Raw genomic sequence first — 19755 nt, 5'->3', positions numbered from 1 at the left:
TCACCGTGAATGTGAAGAGAGAGGCTTTCTTGCTGAGGCTGGATGGAAACGAGAGGAGAGGGTGCAGCTCCTTAATCCTGACAGGAGACCCCTGTGATACATGCTGCAGAAGACTTCAGATGAAAGACGCGGTGGGCCAGTCTCCTCCCAGATAGTTAACCAGACAAAAGTGATGAACTGGGAGAAGAACCGAAGGTTGTGGTGGGAAGCGTGCTCAGGAAGGGGTCTGTGTGGCCGTGCTCCACACGCTGATGCTTTCAGCCTGCTGAAGGGCAGAGCCATGCCTGCTGTGTGCTTTATCCAGTGTTCACAGTAGCCGTGTCATTAGAGACGGGGTCCCCTTGGCAACCGCTGAGGGCTGGCACGAGGGCCTGTGCCGTTGGAGCTGCGCCAGGTCGTGCCCGCAGGGGTGGCTGAGCCTCACCCGGTGAGAAAAGGGTGTAGAGTTTAAACCGGACACTCAGACGGGCACACATCTTCCTGTGTTAGGGTACTGTAGTTTCACAAAGTGCCACTGTTGCGGGAAATTGGACAAAGGGGACAAAGTGTCTGTGTTCCTCCTCTTCATCTTTATTGAAGTATACAGATAGAGTTCACATTGGGCTTCCTGGGTCTCTCGGTGGCAAAGCATCTGCCCGTCAAGTAGGAGGCGCAGGTTCCATCCCCTGGAGGAGTAAGTTGGCGACCCACTCCAGTGTTCTTGCCTGGAGAATCCCATAGACAGAGGAGCCTGGAAGGCTGCAGTCCACGGGGTCACACGAGCCAGACAGGACTTAGTGACAACAGAGCGACAAACGCAAAGTCCATGTGCCCTTTTCTGCGCTGGGAGTGCAGCGTTCAGGAGTAGGTTCATGGCGTCGAATTTGAAACATTTTCATCACCTGAAAAGAGACCTCATCACTGAAAATCTTGTGATTATTCATTTTTACTTTTTTTGGCTGTGCCATGCATCGTGTGGAATCTTAGTTCCCCAAGCAGAGATCAAACCCACATCCCCTGGAGTGGAAGTGCAGAGTCTTAACCACTGGACCACCAGGGATGCCTCTGACTGGTGGTCTTTATCAGCGTTATTTCTAACCACCATGAAGTGGACACAACCCAGATGTCCATCAGCTGAGGGATAGGTAACACAAAATGTGGGGAATCTGTATGGTGGAGTAGTTTGGCCCCGTAAGAGAAAGGGAATACGGATCTGAGGCACAGCACGGGTGAACCTTATAAATGCAGCGCTGAGGGAAAGGAGCCTGTCACAAAAGGCCCCAGTTGTGTCCAGAGCTGGGGGCTCCATCGAGGCGGGAAGCAGACAGGTGGTTGCCATACTGGGCCTCCTGGTTGGCCTGTTCCCTCCTGCCCCTTCGTTATGGTATAGTGAATCTGGTTGCTACAGGGTGAATCCGGTTACTACAGAGTAGATTGGGTTCCTGTGGAGTGGATCAGGTTTCTGTGGAGTGGATCGGGTTCCCGTAGAGCGGATCACAGTTACTGTAGAGTGGATCGGGTTCCTGTGGAGTGGATCACAGTTACTGTGGAGTGGATCGGGTTCCCGTGGAGCAGATCAGTTATTGTGGAGTGGATCGGGTTCCCGTAGAGTGGATCATAGTTACTGTCGAGTGGATCGGATTCCTGTGGAGTGGATCGGGTTCCTGTGGAGCGGATCACAGTTACTGTGGAGTGGATCAGGTCCCTGTGGAGCGGATCACAGTTACTGTGGAGTGGATCAGGTCCCTGTGGAGTGGATCGGGTCCCTGTGGAGTGGATCACAGTTACTGTGGAGTGGATCGGGTCCCTGTGGAGTGGATCACAGTTACTGTGGAGTGGATCGGGTCCCTGTGGAGTGGATCACAGTTACTGTGGAGTGGATCAGGTCCCTGTGGAGCGGATCACAGTTACTGTGGAGTGGATCTGGTCCCTGTGGAGCGGATCACAGTTACTGTGGAGTGGATCGGGTCCCTGTGGAGCGGATCACGGTTACTGTGGAGTGGATCGGGTCCCTGTGGAGCGGATCACGGTTACTGTGGAGTGGATCGGGTCCCTGTGGAGCGGATCACGGTTACTGTGGAGTGGATCGGGTTCCTGTGGAGCGGATCACAGTTACTGTGGAGTGGATCAGGTCCCTGTGGAGTGGATCGGGTCCCTGTGGAGTGGATCACAGTTACTATGGAGTGGATCACAGTTGCTGTGGAGTGGATCGGGTCCCTGTGGAGTGGATTACAGTTACTGTGGAGTGGATCGGGTCCCTGTGGAGTGGATCACAGTTACTGTGGAGTGGATCAGGTCCCTGTGGAGTGGATCACAGTTACTGTGGAGTGGATCGGGTCCCTGTGGAGTGGATCACAGTTACTGTGGAGTGGATCACAGTTACTGTGGAGTGGATCGGGTCCCTGTGGAGCGGATCACAGTTACTGTGGAGTGGATCGGGTCCCTGTGGAGCGGATCACAGTTACTGTGGAGTGGATCGGGTCCCTGTGGAGCGGATCACAGTTACTGTGGAGTGGATCGGGTCCCTGTGGAGTGGATCACAGTTACTGTGGAGTGGATCGGGTCCATGTGGAGTGCATCACAGTTACTGTGGAGTGGATCACAGTTACTGTGGAGTGGATCGGGTTCCTGTGGAGTGGATCACAGTTACTGTGGAGTGGATCGGGTCCCTGTAGAGTGGATCACAGTTACTGTGGAGTGGATCGGGTCCCTGTGGAGTGGATCGCAGTTACTGTGGAGTGGATCGGGTCCCTGTGGAGCGGATCACAGTTACTGTGGAGTGGATCGGGTTCCTGTGGAGCGGATCACAGTTACTGTGGAGTGGATCGGGTCCCTGTGGAGCGGATCACAGTTACTGTGGAGTGGATCAGGTCCCTGTGGAGCGGATCACAGTTACTGTGGAGTGGATCGGATCCCTGTGGAGTGGATCACAGTTACTGTGGAGTGGATCGGGTCCCTGTGGAGTGGATCGGGTCCCTGTGGAATGGATCACAGTTACTGTGGAGTGGATCAGGTCCCTGTGGAGCGGATCACAGTTACTGTGGAGTGGATCGGGTCCCTGTGGAGCGGATCACAGTTACTGTGGAGTGGATCGGGTTCCTGTGGAGCGGATCACAGTTACTGTGGAGTGGATCGGGTCCCTGTGGAGTGGATCACAGTTACTGTGGAGTGGATCGGGTTCCTGTGGAGCGGATCACAGTTACTGTGGAGTGGATCAGGTCCCTGTGGAGTGGATCACAGTTACTGTGGAGTGGATCGGGTTCCTGTGGAGCGGATCACAGTTACTGTGGAGTGGATCGGGTCCCTGTGGAGTGGATCACAGTTACTGTGGAGTGGATCACAGTTGCTGTGGAGTGGATTGGGTTCCTGTAGAGTGGACCACAGTTACTATAAAGTAGATGTTGGTGGTCAGTCCTGTCATTGGCACCCCGTCCCTCCCTTGCTGGCGGGGGTGGCGCCTCCCGCAGCTGCACCCAGGACAAGCGCCCTGCCGGTCTGTCTCCAGCCCAGCTGCAGCTCCAGCAGGCAGCGCTGCAGCAGCAGCAGCAGCAGTTCCAGGCGCAGCAGCAGGCGGCGCTGCAGCAGCAGCAGCAGCAGTTCCAGGCGCAGCAGAGCGCCATGCAGCAGCAGTTCCAGGCGGCGGTGCAGCAGCAGCAGCTCCAGCAGCAGCAGCACCTGATCAAGCTGCACCAGCAGAACCAGCAGCAGGTGCCGCCTCGTTCCCCTGAGCCCGGGCGGGGAGACCCTCGATGGGAAGGCTGTCCAGGCCGCGGGTCCTCTGAGCACGTGCAGGCCTCCTGCCCGCCCTGTCCTGAGGGCTCTGGTGACTGGACGCCGTGCTGACTGTCCCATGCGGGTGGCCTGTCACAGGAAAAGCTCTTCTCTCACACGTGGTCTCAGTCAGGCCTGATAGCCTCAGCGTCTCCCGCTCCGGCCTGTCGTGGGTTGGGGGAGGGAAGCCCTGAAGGACCCACCCTTGGCCGACTACTCCCGGCCTGGGCTTGTGCCTCCTTTCCCCCGGCCCCTCTCCTGGGCTGACAGGGCGTCTTCAGGCCCGCCTCTCCTCCTCATCCTGAAGCTGGTCCTGTGCCCACTTTCGGGGCCACACAGGCATCCCTGGAAGGGGCTCCCAAGGTCTGTGGTCAGCCAAGCATTGCCTGGCTTCTCTGGGGCTGTACCTACACCTGACCCCTTACCACACCCTCCAGACCCTTCCCTGGACCCTGCCTTTGTCCCCTCAGGCCTTGGATGGGCCGGTGTCCATGGGCAGGGCCCTGTGACTCTGGGAGTCCCTCTGTCCCCGGGAGTGCTGCTGGGCTGGGCCGGGAGCTGATGGGGCTGCTTGTTCTGCCCCAGATGCAGCAGCAGCAGCTACAGCGCATGGCGCAGCTTCAGCTGCAGCAGCAGCAGGCTCTCCAGGCCCAGCCGCCCATCCAGCAGCCCCCGCTGCAGCAGCCCCCGCCACCGCCCTCACAGGCCCTGCCTCAGCAGCTGCAGCCCCCGCAGCACCACCAGGCCCCGCCGCAGCCCCCGCCACAGTCACAGCCACAGCCTTTGGTGTCACAGGCTCCGGCCCTCCCCGGGCAGATGCTTTACGCCCAGCCGCAGCTGAAACTCGTGAGTAGCCAGTGTCCCGCGGCCGGGGCCCTTCTCCCGGTGTCCCCGGGGCTGTGGATGGCAGGCCCTCTTCCGGCACCAGGACTCGCCCTAGCACCCCTGCCCCGGCCCCCACGTGCCGCTCAGCAAAAGAGCGTGCGTCCCACCAGCTGCCATGCCTGTGGCGGTGCCCCTCCTGCCAGGAGGCACCGTGTCTTTCAAGCAGCCGGGCTGATTTGGTGGAGGCCAAGGGCATCGTGAGGTTGTGGGTGAGAAGGCAGCATCCGCATTCTCACTGTGGTGGAGGGCATGCCACCTGCCCGGCCCACAGACCACTCGGAGTTCTGTTCTAAGCAGAGGTCATAACCATGTTTTTAAGGAAGGCATAGGGTATTATCTTGTCATACATCTGTGCAAAAGCAGATCCATGTCTGTAAATGGGGACATCACGTGAAAGACAGTATTGTACGCACTCGGGGACGTTAGCTGTGTCAAGAGCCATTTTAATGTGTTTTTCGGCTCGCTTCCTGCTTTTCTGTCCTTTTCTCTTTGCCCTTCACTGGGTGAGGTGGGGCAGAGCTGTGTCTGAGGCATGTGGTGGGTGACTCAGAGGCCCCACGTCGCAGGCGGGAGGGCTGGGGGGTCCTGGGCAGGGTCCTATTAACGGGAGCCTGCTGGCCTGGGTTCCTTCGAGGAGTCTGGGCTGCGAGCAGGGCTCTCGGGGGCCATCAGTGCCCTGGGCTCGCCGCGGCAGCTGCTGGTGGCGGCCGTGTGGTGGTGGCCCATCGGAGCAGACTTCTCACTGGAGTCAGGGAGGCAAGGCTCGAGGCTGGCATGGGCACTGCCAATGAGCCACGGGTGAGGGTTGACTGGTAGCAGACGTCAGCCAGGGAAGCGGCAGGAGCCCCTCCTCGGCCAGACGCGAGGGCGTCCCGCCCCTGGCCTGGTGGCTGCAGGTCGCTGCTCCTTCCTCCGCAGGTCCGGGCTCCGATGGTGGTGCAGCAGCCGCAGGTGCAGCCCCAGGTCCCGCCTCAGACAGCAGTGCCCACGGCCCAGGCCTCACAGATAGTGGGTCCCGGAGTCCAGGTGAGGGCCCCGCACCGAGGCTCTGGAGGCGCTAGCCAGTGCCCATCACCCTTGTGCCAGCGAGCTCCTGGCTGGATCAGGCCAGTCCCTCAGGTCCTCGGGGCAGCTCCGCTCAGCCTGTCTGGGTTTGAGCTGCACATGGCATGTGCCACGTCCACCCTGCGATGCCCCCAGATCTTCCCTCTTGCCACCTTCTCCCAGCGTGTGATGGGGGGAGGGCACCGTGCTCTCCTCCCGCCTCAGCTCTGAGCACAGAGCCGGGGGCCGTTGCTCCAGAGACCAGGAGGCGCCCGAGGATGGGGCGTCTGGCTCCGGCAGTCAGCCCTGACTTCCGGGACTCACCCCTGGGTGTCCACCCCCTGCACATCGATGTCGATGGACGGAAGGGCCTCCCAGCCTTGCCCACTAGCAGCCACAGTGTCCTTGATGTCTGGGGTGGGAGGCCAGGCCTTGTGACTTCTCCACAGGCCCCCTTGCCCCCCAGCCTGTGTCCAGTCCTGGCCTTGGTTCTTCCTGTCTGCCGCCCACAGCGGCTCACGAAGGCGTTGACCTCAGACAGCAGGTGTGCCGTAGTGAGGCCCACAGGCCTCTGCCCCCTGTGGCCATGTCTGCCGAGCGCTGTGTCTGCGCGGGGATGCCGCGTGTTCCTTAGCGTCCGGCCTGGCCCTATGGCTCGAGCCGGGGGAGCGTGCCAATGGGGTTCCCACAGCCTTTGGAGGGGCTCTGTGGCCCCGCACCCCTCCCCCACACGTGGTCTCGTGTGCAGCAGACTGCCAACATCACATCTGTGGCCAGGGCAGGACTGCAGGCCCCGTGTGACCGTGTCGGCCACCACTCTGTCCTGGCCTTGTCCGCAGGCCTCCGGGGCTCCCGGCTCTCGGGGTGCGCTCCATTCCCCTTCCCAGTGGTCATGCTGCCTTTGCTTCTGCTGGAGTCTGGTGCAGCCCACGTGGCACTCGGTGGCTTCGAGGGTGGCATGGATGTGTGACCTCTTTCCCAGCAGAGAGCTGACCACAGAGCTGAGGCGGGGACATGGGGCGTGGCGGGGGTGGGGGCGCGGTCACCCCTCTTCCTGCCGGGTTTGGTGTCCTGAGGACCAGCCTTCAGGGTGGGGGGCGTGCCCATGGCCTGCAAGCGATGGAGGCCAGCCTGGGCAGCCACGTCCTGGGCTCCCAGGTCTGCCCCTGGGGTGGGGCACTCGTGCATCCTGGGGTCTGGTGGGCTAGCCTCACTGGATGCTCTAGCAGCAGTGGGTGTGAGAAGACCCCTCGGGGAATCTGCTTCCTTAGCCCTTCTTCACCGCCTCGGTGGCAGCAATGGACAAGACGGGGGACAGGTCTGACCCAACGCTAAGAAGTCAGCGTAGGTGGGGCAGGTGGGGCTGAGGGGCAGACAGGAAGCGTGGGCGGAGAGCCCGCTTGGCGGCTTTTCTCTCCTCCTCACGTTTCAGCAACAGTCAGGCTCTCCTGGACCCAGTCCTCAGGTCCACGTTGCCGTACGTGGCTGTGCATCATTCCTCTGGAGCAGGTCCTGCCAGCCTCAGTCCCCGTCTGGTTCTCAGGTCTGGAGGGTTTTGCTGCTAGCAGTGCTGGTGGCGCTTCTCGAAGTGACTCTGGGGCACTTGGGGCCTCGGTCATACCAGCCCTGGCTGGAGCCTGGGAGCTCGGTGTCTGAGGACGACTGGGCACCTGTCTGGATGCCTGTCTCTGGCAGTAACTCCAGCAAGGATAGTGTCCCAGGGCTGCAGACTAGGAGGCAGGCGCACTCCACCCGGGCGGACCGCCCCACCTCACCGCCAGCTCCGCCTGCAGGGTGGGTGTTTTGATTCTCAAGCATCAGTCTGCCTCCTTCTGGAGCCTGCCTGGGAGGGCTTCATTTCGTTTCATCCTAACGGTTTTGAGCGCAGGCAGGCCCAGCTCTCCAGGGACCAGCCTAGGGCCTCAGACCCCAGACTGAGGGCTCTCATCAGGGCAAGCCAGGCCAGCCTTGATGCCTCCAAGGGTGCAGCTGACGAGGAGGGGGCTGTCAACTCGTGCTGGGTGGCGGGGGGCCACAGGAGGCTGCAGTCGTCCAGGGAAAGGTGGGCAGAGCCAGAGGGGCCTGGGCCAGGCCATTCTTGGGGAGCAGGCAGGGAGGGTGACCTCGGGCAGTCTGATGGGGTCCGGGCTCCTGTGAACGCTCCTCCATCTTCCCTGACTCAAAGTAGCCACCAGGCAGAGTGACCCTCAGCTGGCATTCGTGGTGCCGGGCACAGAGTGCAGGCCAGGCCTGCAGAGTGGGGCAGGCGGGCTGGAGGGCGGCCTGGGGAGCAGTCGCCCAGGAGCTGCTCAGCACACAGGAGGTGGCCACGGTGTGCCGGATGTCCCAGGCAAAGCCTGCAGGGCCTGCGGAGGCGCCCCGTGTGGCGAGGGGCCAGGCCTCTGTGCGCCCTCTGCGGGCTCTGCGCGGGTCCGCTCTGGGGCCCAGCTCGGGGCCTGGTGGGCTGCCGTCTGCCCGGCCGGGAGTAGCTCCTCTCGGGTCCCGGGCAGAAAACGGTTTCCACACCTCGCTTTCCTAGTCCTGGGCGTGTGACCACCTCCCTCAGCGTTCACAGACAGACACGGCGGCGTCCTAGTGGGAGAGTGGGGTGGGAACCCGCTGCGTCCGACCAGCGAGGGCTGCAGGGAGCGGGTGACCCTGAGTGCTCTGCGCTCTCCCCTCGCGGCAGGGGTTGCTCGGCTGCCAGAGAGCAGCTCCGGCGTGGGCGCTGGTGAGGGAGACGCGGGGTGACGGCATGGCACAGGCTCCACGCTCCCCTGCCACCCGGCTTGTCCTCGGGGCCCAAGCGGTCACGGAGGCTTTGGGAGGTCGGCCCACCAGCCACTGTGCGTGGTCCTCGCTGGCCTCCCCTGCCCACAGGCTCCCACACACACGAGGCAGGGACCTGGCACATCGTGTCCCTGCTCAGAAGTCCCCACTAGCCCAGGGCCAGCAGCCCAGCCCTGCTGCCAGCGCTTGGGGCCACATGCACTGTGTGGGTGTTTGAGAGGCGGCGGCAGAGGGGCCGCGGGGGCGCGCGGGGCGGCTCAGCAGGTGCGCCCTCCCTGCAGGTCAGCCAGAGTGGCCTCCCGGTGCTGTCCTCGCCGTCGCCGGGCCAGCAGGTGCATACTCCGCAGTCAATGCCGCCTCCCCCGCAGCCGTCCCCGCAGCCCGGCCCGCCCAGCTCGCAGCCCAACTCCAATGTCAGGTAGGCCCGGCCGGGCGGGCCCCCCCTAGCCCCAGCCCCAGCCCCAGCCCCCGCCCCGCCCCCACCTGGCTCACCCGCCTCCTCTCTGCCAGCTCCGGCCCCGCCCCGTCCCCTAGCAGCTTCCTGCCCAGCCCCTCGCCACAGCCCTCCCAGAGCCCGGTGACGGCGCGCACCCCGCAGAACTTCAGCGTCCCCTCCCCAGGACCGCTGAACACCCCTGGTAAGTCAGGCATGGGTCGGGCACAGCCATGCCCTCTGTGGGCCGGGCTGCGCTCACCGGGCTGTGTCCCGCAGTGAACCCCAGCTCCGTCATGAGCCCCGCGGGCTCCAGCCAGGCTGAGGAGCAGCAGTACCTGGACAAGCTGAAACAGCTGTCCAAGTACATCGAGCCGCTGCGCCGCATGATCAACAAGATCGACAAGAACGAAGGTGGGCCTGCGGGCCGGTGGGCAGGGTGGGGCAGGGCAGGACCTCGGCCCTGTCTGAGGGCCCACTTCTGCCGCAGACAGGAAGAAGGACCTGAGCAAGATGAAGAGCCTGCTGGACATCCTGACGGATCCTTCCAAGCGGTGAGCCTCGCCGCCAGCCTGCGGGGACAGTGCTGCGCCCGCCGCTCACAGAGGGCCCCACCCGCGGCCCTCGTGGCCCTCTTGCTGGCCTTGGAGGGCCTCAGCCCAGCCCCGACGTGCGGGTGGCCTTGGGCCGGTGATGGTCCCAGTGCCCACATGTGCAGAAGGGGCACTGAGCTCCCACGCGCTGGCCGTGGGAGGGACCAGACTGTCTGAAAGGGGCTAAAGGCAGGGCCACACCCTCACGCCCCTTCCCTCTCTCACCAGCCACCGAGCTGCTGAGGCCAGAGCTTGGCCAGCACCCCCCGTGCAGGTGGTCTGACCTGGGGACCCTGCCGTCTCCTGGGGGCTTGGCTCAGGCTGGGCGCTCTTCTGGAATGTCCTCCCTGTTCTGCTCGTCTGGGCGGAACGTGGGCGCTGAGGGGTCCTGTCGGAGGTGGACAGCCCTCTGGCCTCTCAGCTGTCGTTGGGTGGGGGCAGGGGCCTGGCCTCCATCCTCCCTGGACCTGGCACGGCGGGCCTTGTCCTGGGCGTGGGGCTGCCCTGCCTCAGACTCTTGGGCCTGGGGACGGCGCGTGGGCTGGCGGGCTCCTGGGAGTGGTGCCGGGGGCCGAGGCCCCGGCCCGCTGCGTCTAGAGGAGGCCAGACTGTCCACATGGCTGGGTAGAGAGACCTGGGAGCGCTTGGCTCCCCGCCCCCACGTGGAGGGCCAGCCCCATCTTCCTCCCTCAGGTGTCCTCTGAAGACGCTGCAGAAATGCGAGATCGCCCTGGAGAAGCTCAAAAATGACATGGCGGTGGTGAGTGGGCTGCTGTGCCTGGCGGTGTTGCTAGGGTCGTGGGCATCCCTGGTGGTCAGGGCTCACCACGGTCTAACCACGAGCTGGAGCCTGCAGTCCGAGGGGGTGGGGGCCCTGCCAAGTGCTGTGGGTGAGGTGAGGGCGTGGGGGGAAGCCTCTGGCTGTGGCCCTGTAGCACTCGGCTCTCGTGGCCCATGGACCTGGCCGCCCTGCTTGTGGGGTGGAGCTTGTGGGGACGCCAGAAAGGCTGGCTGGGTGAGGACAAGGCCGGGGCCCACGAGCGGGCTGCTGACCCCAGCGTCCTGCCGCAGCCCACGCCCCCGCCGCCCGCAGTGCCCCCCACCAAGCAGCAGTACCTCTGCCAGCCGCTCCTGGACGCCGTCCTGGCCAACATCCGGTCGCCCGTCTTCAACCACTCCCTCTACCGCACCTTCGTGCCGGCCATGGCGGCCATCCACGGCCCGCCCATCCCGTGCGTCCCCTGGGGCTTGGCGGGTGGCCGGGCCGGACCACAGCCTGGCCAGGGCGTCAGCACGGCTGCCTCCTCCAGGGCCCCGGTGGTGTCCACCCGGAAGCGGAAGTTTGAAGAGGATGAGCGGCAGAGTATCCCCAACGTGCTCCAGGGGGAGGTGGCCCGGCTGGACCCCAAGTTCCTGGTGAACTTAGACCCTTCGCACTGCAGCAACAACGGCACCGTCCACCTGATATGCAAGCTGGGTGAGTGCTGGGGCGGGGCTGGTGGGACCGCCTGCTCGCCCCAGCCCAGCCCTCCTGGAACCTGGAGCTTGCCCGCTGTCCTCCTTGGCCCACACGCGAGACGTGTGCGCTTGCCTCGGGCTGGCCCTGAGCCTGCTCGCTCTCATCTCCTGCCCCGCCCCGGGCACAGAAGCCCCTCCCTCCCATCCTGAGGCCCTGAGGAGACAGGAAGCGCGGGAGTCAGCTCCTGGGCTCCGCACAGGCCTCCCCAGGACCTCCAGGCCTGGCGGGCACTGCTGGGTCTCAGGTGCCGCCTTGTATGTTGCAGATGACAAGGACCTCCCCAGCGTGCCGCCGCTGGAGCTGAGCGTGCCCGCCGACTACCCCGCCCAGAGCCCGCTGTGGGTCAACCGGCAGTGGCAGTACGGTGGGTGCCCCGGGGGCGGGCTCCCGGCATTCCTCCATGAGGCCCTGCTGCCCTCCTCCTTGCTGGATGGAGCAGGGGGCCTCGCAGGCCCACAGAGCAGGGAGGCTCCTTGCCCACCGCACCCCTGCCGTGCTGACCCCTATGGGCCCCTGTGAGGCTGGGGCCCCATCTCGGGGACAGGCCCCAAGAGCGCCCCGCCAGTGGAGACGTTCCTCCCTGGGCCCAGGGCTGGTCTGTAGAGGACTGGGCCCTGAGGGCAGTCGCCAGTCCGGCTGCCCCCTGGTGTGGGAGCTGGGCGGGGCAGTGGAGGACCCTGGCAGGGCGCAGAGGCTCACGGCCGCCCCTCCCCGCAGACGCCAACCCCTTCCTGCAGTCGGTGCACCAGTGCATGACCTCACGGCTGCTGCAGCTCCCTGACAAGCACTCGGTCACGGCCCTGCTCAACACCTGGGCCCAGAGCGTCCACCAGGCCTGCCTCTCTGCCGCTTAGCCGCACTGACGCTGCATGCCCTCCAGGGACCACGGGGCAGCTGGCAGCCTCCTCAGGCCCCGTGTCGGACGTTTCTCAATGCTGGCTTCCTTAGAGAGCCCGGACCTAGGTTAGCCCTTCTGCTTTTCCTCCACCTCGGGACCAGCCACACACTTCCATGAGTGGAGAGACCCCAGCCACGCCCCGGCCCTGCTCTTGCGGGCTGCTGTCCTCTGCAGGGCCCGTGTCTGCTTGGCACCGTGGGGTCCTGCGTGAGCCTTGGTGTGTGTGTGAGCCCGAAAGCCTTCTGCCGTTTCCTGGGGGGCGTGCAGGACGTAGGCGACCCCGAAGATGCACGCACGTTCCCTGACCATGGTTCGGGCGCAGGGTGCGCCACGGGGTGCTCCGGGGCTGGGCGCTGGCTGCAGGGCCCCGCCACCGCTGGGGCCTCACACCTCGCCGCCCCGCCGCCCGCCAGGCCTAGAGCCGCTCAGCGCTGTGGGCCCCGGAGCAGGGCGTCTCGGTGGCTCTCGCTCCTGGCGCTGTGTCTCGTGTGTTAGGCACTGGGCCCGCTCGTGTCGGGATGCGTCCTCAGACCCGGCGTTCTGAGAGGCTGTGGGCTCCTGCTGGGGCGTCGGCCAGCTGGCTCTCTGCTGGAGACGTCCCCTCTTTTTGTATGTGCATTACCGTGTCTTCTGTGGTTCTTATAATAAATTTATTATTCCTGTGCTTGTCGTGGATTTGTCACTGTGTCCCCCCCGCTCCCCCCAGTGAGTCAGGGGCCCTCTGTCCACTGAGGAGCGCTGCTGGGGCAGAGCCAGCTCCCCCACTTTGGAGGGGGGACGGCCAGACTCCGTGGGGCTGGGAGGACTGTCCTGCTGGGCAGGGGTCTGAGACGAAGCTGTCGCTCTGGCAGACGGGGTGTCCTGCGGCCATCGCCGGGCGGAGCCAGCATCCTGGGGAGGACCTTGTCCCGCAGCCATGCCCCTGCCCTTGGTGGAGGAAGGCGGGCCAGGCGGGGCCGCTCACCAGCTGTTTGTGCCGGTGGACACAGGACGGTGTCTTGGTCGGGTGCCTGGAAGGCAGCCCCCTGCGCTCTGGGAGGAGCGTGTGGGCTGCTCCTGAACTTGATTTCTTCCATGGCAGCTGCCAGGTCCCGGCAGGCGGGGTGACCCCCGGCAGGCCCCGCCCACCGCCAGGCACACAGCTGGGGCACTCGGGGCCCCGGTGCCTGGGAGCCGGTGAGGGACGAGGCTCGCGACTGGGAGAAAAGAGCTTTATTTCCAGTCTTCGACAGGTAGGCTCATGCTTATTTCATAACACAGGTGTGAGAACGCGGAATAGCAAAATAACTGAACAAGAAAATAAGCAGTTCCCAGCCCCAAGGCCATGGCGGCATCCGCCGTGTGCCTGGCTGATGGGAAGTTGGCTTGGCTTATGAGCGCTGGGAGCCCGTGGGGCGCAGTCCCGCAGCGTGGCGGCCACGCCGGCACTTAGAGCGGTGAGCGGCGCAGCCTCCGGCCCTGCACCGCCTGCAGCCGCCGCTGCCGCTCCGCGAAGCTGGTCTTGAGGCTCTGCTTCAGCGCTGGCAGGATGGCACGCTCCGCCACAGGCGCCCGGCTTAGGATCAGGCTGGGGGCAGCGGGGGTCACCGCGGGCGCCCTCCCCACCCCGCAGCCCCCAGGCGCAGAGGCGGCCCACCTCCCACCCCGGTAGGACTCACCATTTCTTAGAGATGCCCTTGGTGGCAATCTTGGGGAGCTGCGTGGCCCCCAAGTGCAGGGCCTCCTGGTCCCTGGAGAAGGGAATTGGCTGTGAGCCCCAGAGGAGCAGGCCCAACCGTGCCCCTGTGGCCTCCCAGGGCACCTACCTGGGGGAGCTGGGCCCAGCCTCCTCGGGGCCGGCCCTGGGCCTCTGGCTCCCTTCCAGGAGCGACTTGAGGTGTTGCAGCTGAAGGCAGGGAGGAGAGGTGAGCTGGGTGGGGCGGTGGGGCCCTGGGGCACCCCTCCCCTCCCCTCCCCTCCCCTCCCCCTTCTCCCCCCTCCCCTCACCTCCTGTGCCTGCAGGAGGTTGGCATTCCACAGCTGCCGGATGACGACCTCACACTGCCGCAGGGTGGCGGGCTTGCGCAGATGCAGGGGCAGGCCCACCGAGGGGGGCGCCCCTGGCACCTGCCTGCCCTTGTGCTGGCTGCCCACCGCCCAGGGGGGCACTGCGTTAGCACTGTCTGCTTCCTCCTCCCTGAAACAGTTGTGAGAGCTGCCCGTCAGGGCGGGGGCAGCCTGCCGCGGGTGGTCTCACCGGCTCTCAGGGCAGCACTTGCTCCAGCGTGGGGAGAGGGCGTCTCCGCAGCCTGGCTCCCTTCTGTGCCTGGCAGCAGGTGGGGGTCCCTGGGGCCAGCCTGGATCCCGGCCCGCCCCTTCCTCCTCTCGCAACACACACTGAGAGGGCGGGTGTGGTCTGAGCTGCCCTCAGTGCTGCCCGCAAATTTGGGGTCTGGCGCGGGGTGCCCACAGGCTGCAGAGAAGCAGGGGTGGGCCTGCTGGCCCAGTGGACAGCACGCGAGCCCCAGGGGTGGCCCTGCCCTGGTGTGCCGACCCCATGCCCTCCAGAGCCTAGCAGTTCCTGGGGGAGCCCCGACCAGACTCAGGGTTCTCTGGGTGAAAGGCAAGCTAATCTGGAGGCCTGGACACTTTGCTTCTGTGTTTGAAAGCATGCTTTAGGGGCTGCTGCCAGCCCCTCCTGCAGATTCAGGCCAGTTCAGGGGGCCCACTGGATCCCGGGGAGGGGAGGAGGCAGTGCCCATCCGGTGGGCAAGCCCAGCCTTCAGGAGGTCACTTCCCGCTGGAGACCGTCTGAAAGGGTGACCCTGTGGGCGGGTTCCAGGCTGGGAACCTGCCGAGCCCACCCGTCCCATGGGTGCAGGGAGCCTTACCTGACAAGCCCCTGCACCCCGAGGGCCTTGTCCACCCTGCTGCCGTGAAGCAGGGTGCTGACCGAGGTCTCCTCCTCCAGGTCCGGCTTCTGGGGGACTTCAGCTTTCCAGTCTTGCTTCTTAGAGGAGCCGGGCTGGGGCCTGGCCTTGCCCTGAGAGCTGGCTGCAGGTCAGACCCAGACGGGGCCTTGTCACTGGGCGTCAGTGGGCCATTGCACCCGCGGGGCCCCACCCGCCCCTCAGTAAAGGGGACAGGGGAACGGCCTCCCTCTGGGCAGGCTGCTGGGAGGCACAGGGCAGGGCTGGGCGAAGCCCGCGGGGGCCTGAATGTCCTGAAGGGGCTGCAGTGCTGAAGGCCGGCTGCCCCAGCAGTTGAGGCGGGAAGAGAACCCCACATGCCCTGCAGAGTGGTCCTGGGGACCTCGGCAGAGCTCGGGGTGGGGGTGGGGGGTGGGCCAGTAGCCGTCCCCTGACTCTGAACCCCATTTCGGGCAAAATGAAACGGAAGGCGAGATCTGGGCCCAGCCCACGTGAAGCCTAGGGGCTCAGAGGCAGCATAGGGAAGGGCGGCTCTCGAGGCCCTCCGTCAGCTCCGCGTCAGACCCCCCACCTGCGTCCTGCCTGCTCTGAGGGCTGAGGTGAGCAGGCAGAGGACCACCGAGCTCCTGGGTCACATGTTCTGCCTGCCTCGCACCCCACACCGATGGTCTTCCCTGCAGCCAGCCCGCTGGCCTGTCCTCTGGCCTCGTCCTGGGGGGGTTTCAGCTCACAGGCCCCCGAGGGCCCTCCTGGGTCCCTTCAGCATCTCCTTGACCCCTAAGTCCACAGGGCCTGGCAGAGGTGCCCCCTGTGGACCACCATGGGCGCTCGGCATGCCACTCAGCGCCCCGCGCCCACATCAGGCCCAGGGTGCCCGAGGGGCCCTGCTCCCACCCGACCCCGAGCACAGAGGTACTGGTGGACTCACCCGACACTGTCGTATTCGAGACGGACTTGCTGGACTGAAGGCTGGAGCTCGACATGCTGCCTGTGGGGGTTGTGGGGTCAGCCCACGGTGGCAGGGCCACGCTCCCATCCCCGCTGGTCCGGGTACCCCCTCACACTTGAGCAAGGCCTCCCCAGACCCTGCCAGTCCCAGAGGGAGCCGTGGCCAGGGGGCTGCGGGTGGAAGCGGGGTCCGAGTGGGAGCAAGGCCTCTCCCCAGGTCCCCTCGGGGGCCCCCAGCACTGCGTGCCCACATCAGTGCTTGGCAGCTGTGGGGCCCCACCAGAGAAGGGTCCCCGCCACCTCACCCTCTGCGTGTCTCCCAGGAAGAGTGCCCTGGGGGCCTTCGAGGCTGGCACCACTCACCACTCAGACCACCTCCCAATGTAGACCTGGCCTCAGCAATAGGAGGGGAGGGGAGCCCTGGGTGAGACTGGGGGACAGGCAAGGTAAGTGGGCTGCAGATAAGGCCGTGCGTGGTTGCTGTGGAGACAGTGGGGTGGCCCGAAGCCTCAGGGACCGGAGCTGGGGCTGTGCTGGGCTGGCTCATGTTTCAGGGGACGACGTCTGGGGCAGCAGTGCAAGTGGACGAGCCTCTGGGAGAGTAAGCCCGGGGTCCGTGGGGGCGTGAGGGCAGAGACTGCCTCCTGCTCTTCTGTCCTGGCCCCTGCTGTGCTCGGGTGCACAGTCACCCAGACCGTGGCTGGGAGCCGTCCGTGTGTCCGGCCCATCCCCCTGGGGTGGCTGGCGTGCGCACAGGCAGTCCGGGGGGCTCCTCTTGAGAGCAGTCACTTTGCACGAGGCAGCTGTGGGCCTCAGCCTTACCTTTCTTCTGCGGTTTCTGGTTCATGATGAGCTTGTAGTGGAGATCTGAAAGCAAGCATAGGCTCTGCCGGGGCCACTCTGAGAGACGCAGCTTGGCTGCCCCCCGCCCAGGCCTCCCTGCTGAGCCCCTGTGGACCCAGCCATGGCACCCTCGGGTGGACTCGGGGTGCCCCTGGCTGCTCCCCGAGCCAGAGCCCCTCCCTGCATCCGTGACGTCTGCGGGGCACCCTCTGCCGGCTGGTCCCGGGCTTCAGAGGGGACAGAGTGAGTCAGGATGACCCAGGTGGCAGGGATCCATCTGGGTTTGCTTGGCTTGGGAAAATACATCGACCTGCTTGCGCAGACTCGGGGCGGGGTTTCACTTCGACAAAAGTTTTTCAAAAGAGGCGGTCGGGTTTCCGTTGGGGGTGGTGTAGTGGGCTTGGGGCCTGGAGGGGAGTCCCGCGAGGCCGCCTCCTGAGGCCCGGCCCGCGGTCCACCTCACCCTTGTTCTCCCGCTTCAGGTGCTCGATCTCCTCGTGGAGCTTGACCAGCGTCTCCGAGTGCTGCTGCTGCAGGAACTGCACGCTCTTCTCCAAGTCCAGCACCCGCTTCTGAGCCTCGCTGAGCCCCAGCGACGTGCCGTGCTGTCCGGGCTGGGGGACCGCCGGCAGGCGCGGGCGCGGGCGCGATGCGCCCCGGGAGCCCGGGAGCCCCGAGCTGCGGGGCCGCTGCCCGGCAGCCACCCCCGCCGCGCTCATATAGCCGCTGCCGCTGCACGCCCACTCGGTGGCTCGGCTGCCTCGGCCTGGTGCGGCGTCGCCATGGAAACGGGCGCGTTCCTCCCAATGGGGAGGGGCGGGGCACCGAAGGCGCTGGTTTGGGGGCGGGGCTGCGGTGGGCGGGGCCTGGGTGAGACCCTTGACTTACGCGCCAGTGTCCTGGCCCCGCCCCAGTGGGGTAGCGCGCGTGGTCACAGGCTGTCTTGGGGGTTGAGGGATGACACCACCCTCATTTCAGAAAGTGAACAGGAACTAAAAAGCCTCTTGATGAAGGTGAAAGAGGAGAATGAAAAAGTTGGCTTAAAACTCAACATTTAAAAGGCTAAAATCATGGCATCCAGTCCGGTCACTTCCATGGCAAATAGATGAGGAAAAAGTGGAAACAGTGATAGGTTTTATTTTTGGGGGCTCCAAAATCACTGCGGACTGTGACTACAGCCATGAAAAAAGGACTGCAGCTCCTGGAATCAAAGCTATGACAAACCTAGACAGCATATTAAACAGCAGAGACATTATTCTGCTGACAAAGGTGCATAGGGTCAAAGCTATGGTTTTTCCAGTAGTCATGTATGGATATGAGAGTTGGACCATGCAGAAAGCTAAGCACCAATGAATAGCTGCTTTTGAACAGTGGTGCTGAAGAAGATTCTTGACAGTCCCTTGGACTGCAAGGAAATCCTGTCAGTCCTAAAGGAAATCAACCTTGAATCTTCACTGAAGTACTGAAGCTGAAGCTGCAATACTCTGGCCACCTGATTCAAAGAGCCAACTCATTGGAAAAGACCCCGATGCTGGGAAATACTGAAGGCAGGAGGAGAAGGGGGCAACAGAGGATGAGATGCTTGGATGGCATCACCAACTTGATAGTCATGAGTTTGAGCAAGCTCTGGGAGTTGGTGATGGACAGGGAGGCCTGGCGTGCTGCAGTTCATGGGGGCGCAGAGTCGGACACGACTGAGCGACTGAACAGCAACATTCCTCTGACAGACTGTAGAGATTCATCCTCCTTTACAGGTCTTAATATTTAGTTTTGTTCACTGGTTGTGTTTTAATAGTTCATGTTTTAAATAGCTGATACGGTTACTGGATGATACTTTAGATGACATGATTTTGTCTCAAAAATCAAAAGGTAGAATTTCCACTTCCAGTCATCACAGACTCCTGTGCTTTATGAAGTGTGAACAAAACACATGGAACAGCTGTCGCAGGCACCAGAGAATCACAAAAAGCAAACAATTTGCAAGCAGGCAGTTCTTGTAAGAGATTTTGGAGAAGGAAATGGCAACCCACTCCAGTATTCTTGCCTGGAGAACCCCACAGACAGAGGAGCCTGGTAGGCTGCAGTCCACGACTGAGCGACTTCACTTTCTCCTGAGGGCTCCTGATGAGCGAGACCAGAGCAGAAAGTCGCCGGCTTATTGGCTGGAGAGGGTGATGGGTGAAAACTGAGGGGTGCTGGGAAGTTTGGAGCTATGAACTCCCTTCAAGTGCGTGGCTGGCCTGAAACGCAGAAGGTCCCAGGGCAGGACAAAGCCAGAGGCCAAAATGGCCAACTCCAGGGGAGACCAAGTTTGGGAACTGACAGATGCTTTCAGAGAAGAATAAAATGTAAAGCTCAAGCTGCACAAGTCCCTGTAGTCTTCTAGTCACTCAACTGCCTGGAGAGCAAACGTCAGCACCCCTCGGGAGGACAGCAGCGCCGAGTCTCATTGCCACATGACCCGTGACACCAGAATCACACCAGTCAAGCCCAGACGTGGTGGGCCAAGGGGAAGAATTCAGAGTCAGTCGGCGGAAAGGGATCACAAGTAATTCTAGACGACAGACTTTACAGAAAAGTGGTGCTTTACTTGGTCAGTCGTGTCTGACTCTTTGGGACCCACGCACTGCAGCCCGCCAGGCTCCTCTGTCCTTGGGGTTTTCCAGGCAAGAACACTGGAGGGGGTTGCCATTTCTCTCTCCAGGAGGTCTTCCCAACCCAGAGATCGAACCTGGGTCTCCTGTATTGCAGGCAGATTCTTTACTGACTGACCCACCAGGGAAGCCCAACAGAAAAGTACTGTATAATACATGTTCAAAATCTGCAGAAAAATGTAGTTATGGTGATTGAAACCATGGAGAATTTTAAAAACAATTGGGAAAAATTAAAAAAAAACAATTGGGGGGGGGGAAATATATATATGGCCCGCATGCAAGGGACCTGGTTGTTACCCTTCTCACCAACACAAAAAGCGTTGACCAAACTGAAAATCGCCAACTGTTCTTAGATCCATTAGAGCACTGAGGTCTCAAGGCAAACTGCTGCCCTGTTTTGGAGACAGACAGGTGGGCACAGAGAACCACAACTTAACTATAGCAGAGACTTCCACCAGAGCCAGTACCAGGAGGGGGCGGGCAAGACAG

At 63.3% G+C, this 19755-nt stretch overlaps 2 protein-coding genes across 5 annotated transcripts in view; one reads left to right on the top strand and one right to left on the bottom strand.

Moving 5' to 3' along the window:
- The window catches only part of MED15 (mediator complex subunit 15), a 44324-nt gene extending 31748 nt beyond the window's left edge, over positions 1-12576 (top strand). Inside the window, exons 6-17 of one of the 3 annotated variants that reach the window (XM_070475755.1) lie at positions 3485-3687; positions 4336-4596; positions 5554-5661; positions 8751-8887; positions 8980-9107; positions 9182-9316; positions 9393-9456; positions 10189-10255; positions 10567-10727; positions 10806-10972; positions 11280-11378; positions 11732-12576. In XM_070475755.1, coding sequence (XP_070331856.1) covers positions 3485-3687; positions 4336-4596; positions 5554-5661; positions 8751-8887; positions 8980-9107; positions 9182-9316; positions 9393-9456; positions 10189-10255; positions 10567-10727; positions 10806-10972; positions 11280-11378; positions 11732-11868 — 1667 coding nt within the window. In that variant the 3' untranslated portion in view covers positions 11869-12576. Of the gene's footprint in view, positions 1-3484; positions 3688-4335; positions 4597-5553; positions 5662-8750; positions 8888-8979; positions 9108-9181; positions 9317-9392; positions 9457-10188; positions 10256-10566; positions 10728-10805; positions 10973-11279; positions 11379-11731 lie in introns of those variants that run through there. The other 2 variants (XR_011490818.1, XM_070475756.1) reach the window with 2 other exon arrangements.
- Positions 12577-13109: 533 nt separating this feature from the next.
- Positions 13110-17376, bottom strand: CCDC74B (coiled-coil domain containing 74B). Of its 2 annotated transcripts, XM_070475759.1 has the most exons (8): positions 17076-17376; positions 16592-16636; positions 15750-15809; positions 14783-14945; positions 13899-14088; positions 13718-13797; positions 13571-13642; positions 13110-13479 (listed from the first exon to the last, which is right to left on the bottom strand). In XM_070475759.1, the coding sequence occupies exons 1-8, from the start codon at positions 17329-17331 to the stop codon at positions 13341-13343; spliced, it is 1005 nt and encodes a 334-aa protein (XP_070331860.1). In that variant the 5' UTR covers positions 17332-17376; the 3' UTR covers positions 13110-13340. The 2 variants fall into 2 exon arrangements, with proteins under 2 accessions (XP_070331860.1, XP_070331861.1); XM_070475760.1 differs by lacking the exons at positions 16592-16636; positions 17076-17376 and adding an exon at positions 16133-16582.
- Between the last annotated feature and the right edge of the window lie 2379 nt (positions 17377-19755).

Source organism: Odocoileus virginianus, chromosome 12 (genome assembly GCF_023699985.2).
Source record: "Odocoileus virginianus isolate 20LAN1187 ecotype Illinois chromosome 12, Ovbor_1.2, whole genome shotgun sequence".
Taxonomy (NCBI): domain Eukaryota; kingdom Metazoa; phylum Chordata; class Mammalia; order Artiodactyla; family Cervidae; genus Odocoileus; species Odocoileus virginianus.
The sequence above is the reverse complement of the archived record's forward strand: the minus strand, read 5'-3'. Positions and strand labels throughout refer to the sequence as shown.

Coding starts and splice junctions, on each gene's coding strand:
- CCDC74B (XM_070475759.1), bottom strand. CDS start 17,331: ATGAGCGCGGCGGGGGTGGCTGCCGGGCAGCGGCCCCGCAGCTCGGGG. Junction 13,643..13,717: donor GCTGGGCCCAGCTCCCCCAG/GTAGGTGCCCTG, acceptor TCCCTTCTCCAG/GGACCAGGAGGCCCTGCACT. Junction 13,480..13,570: donor AAGGGCATCTCTAAGAAATG/GTGAGTCCTACC, acceptor CGCTGCCCCCAG/CCTGATCCTAAGCCGGGCGC.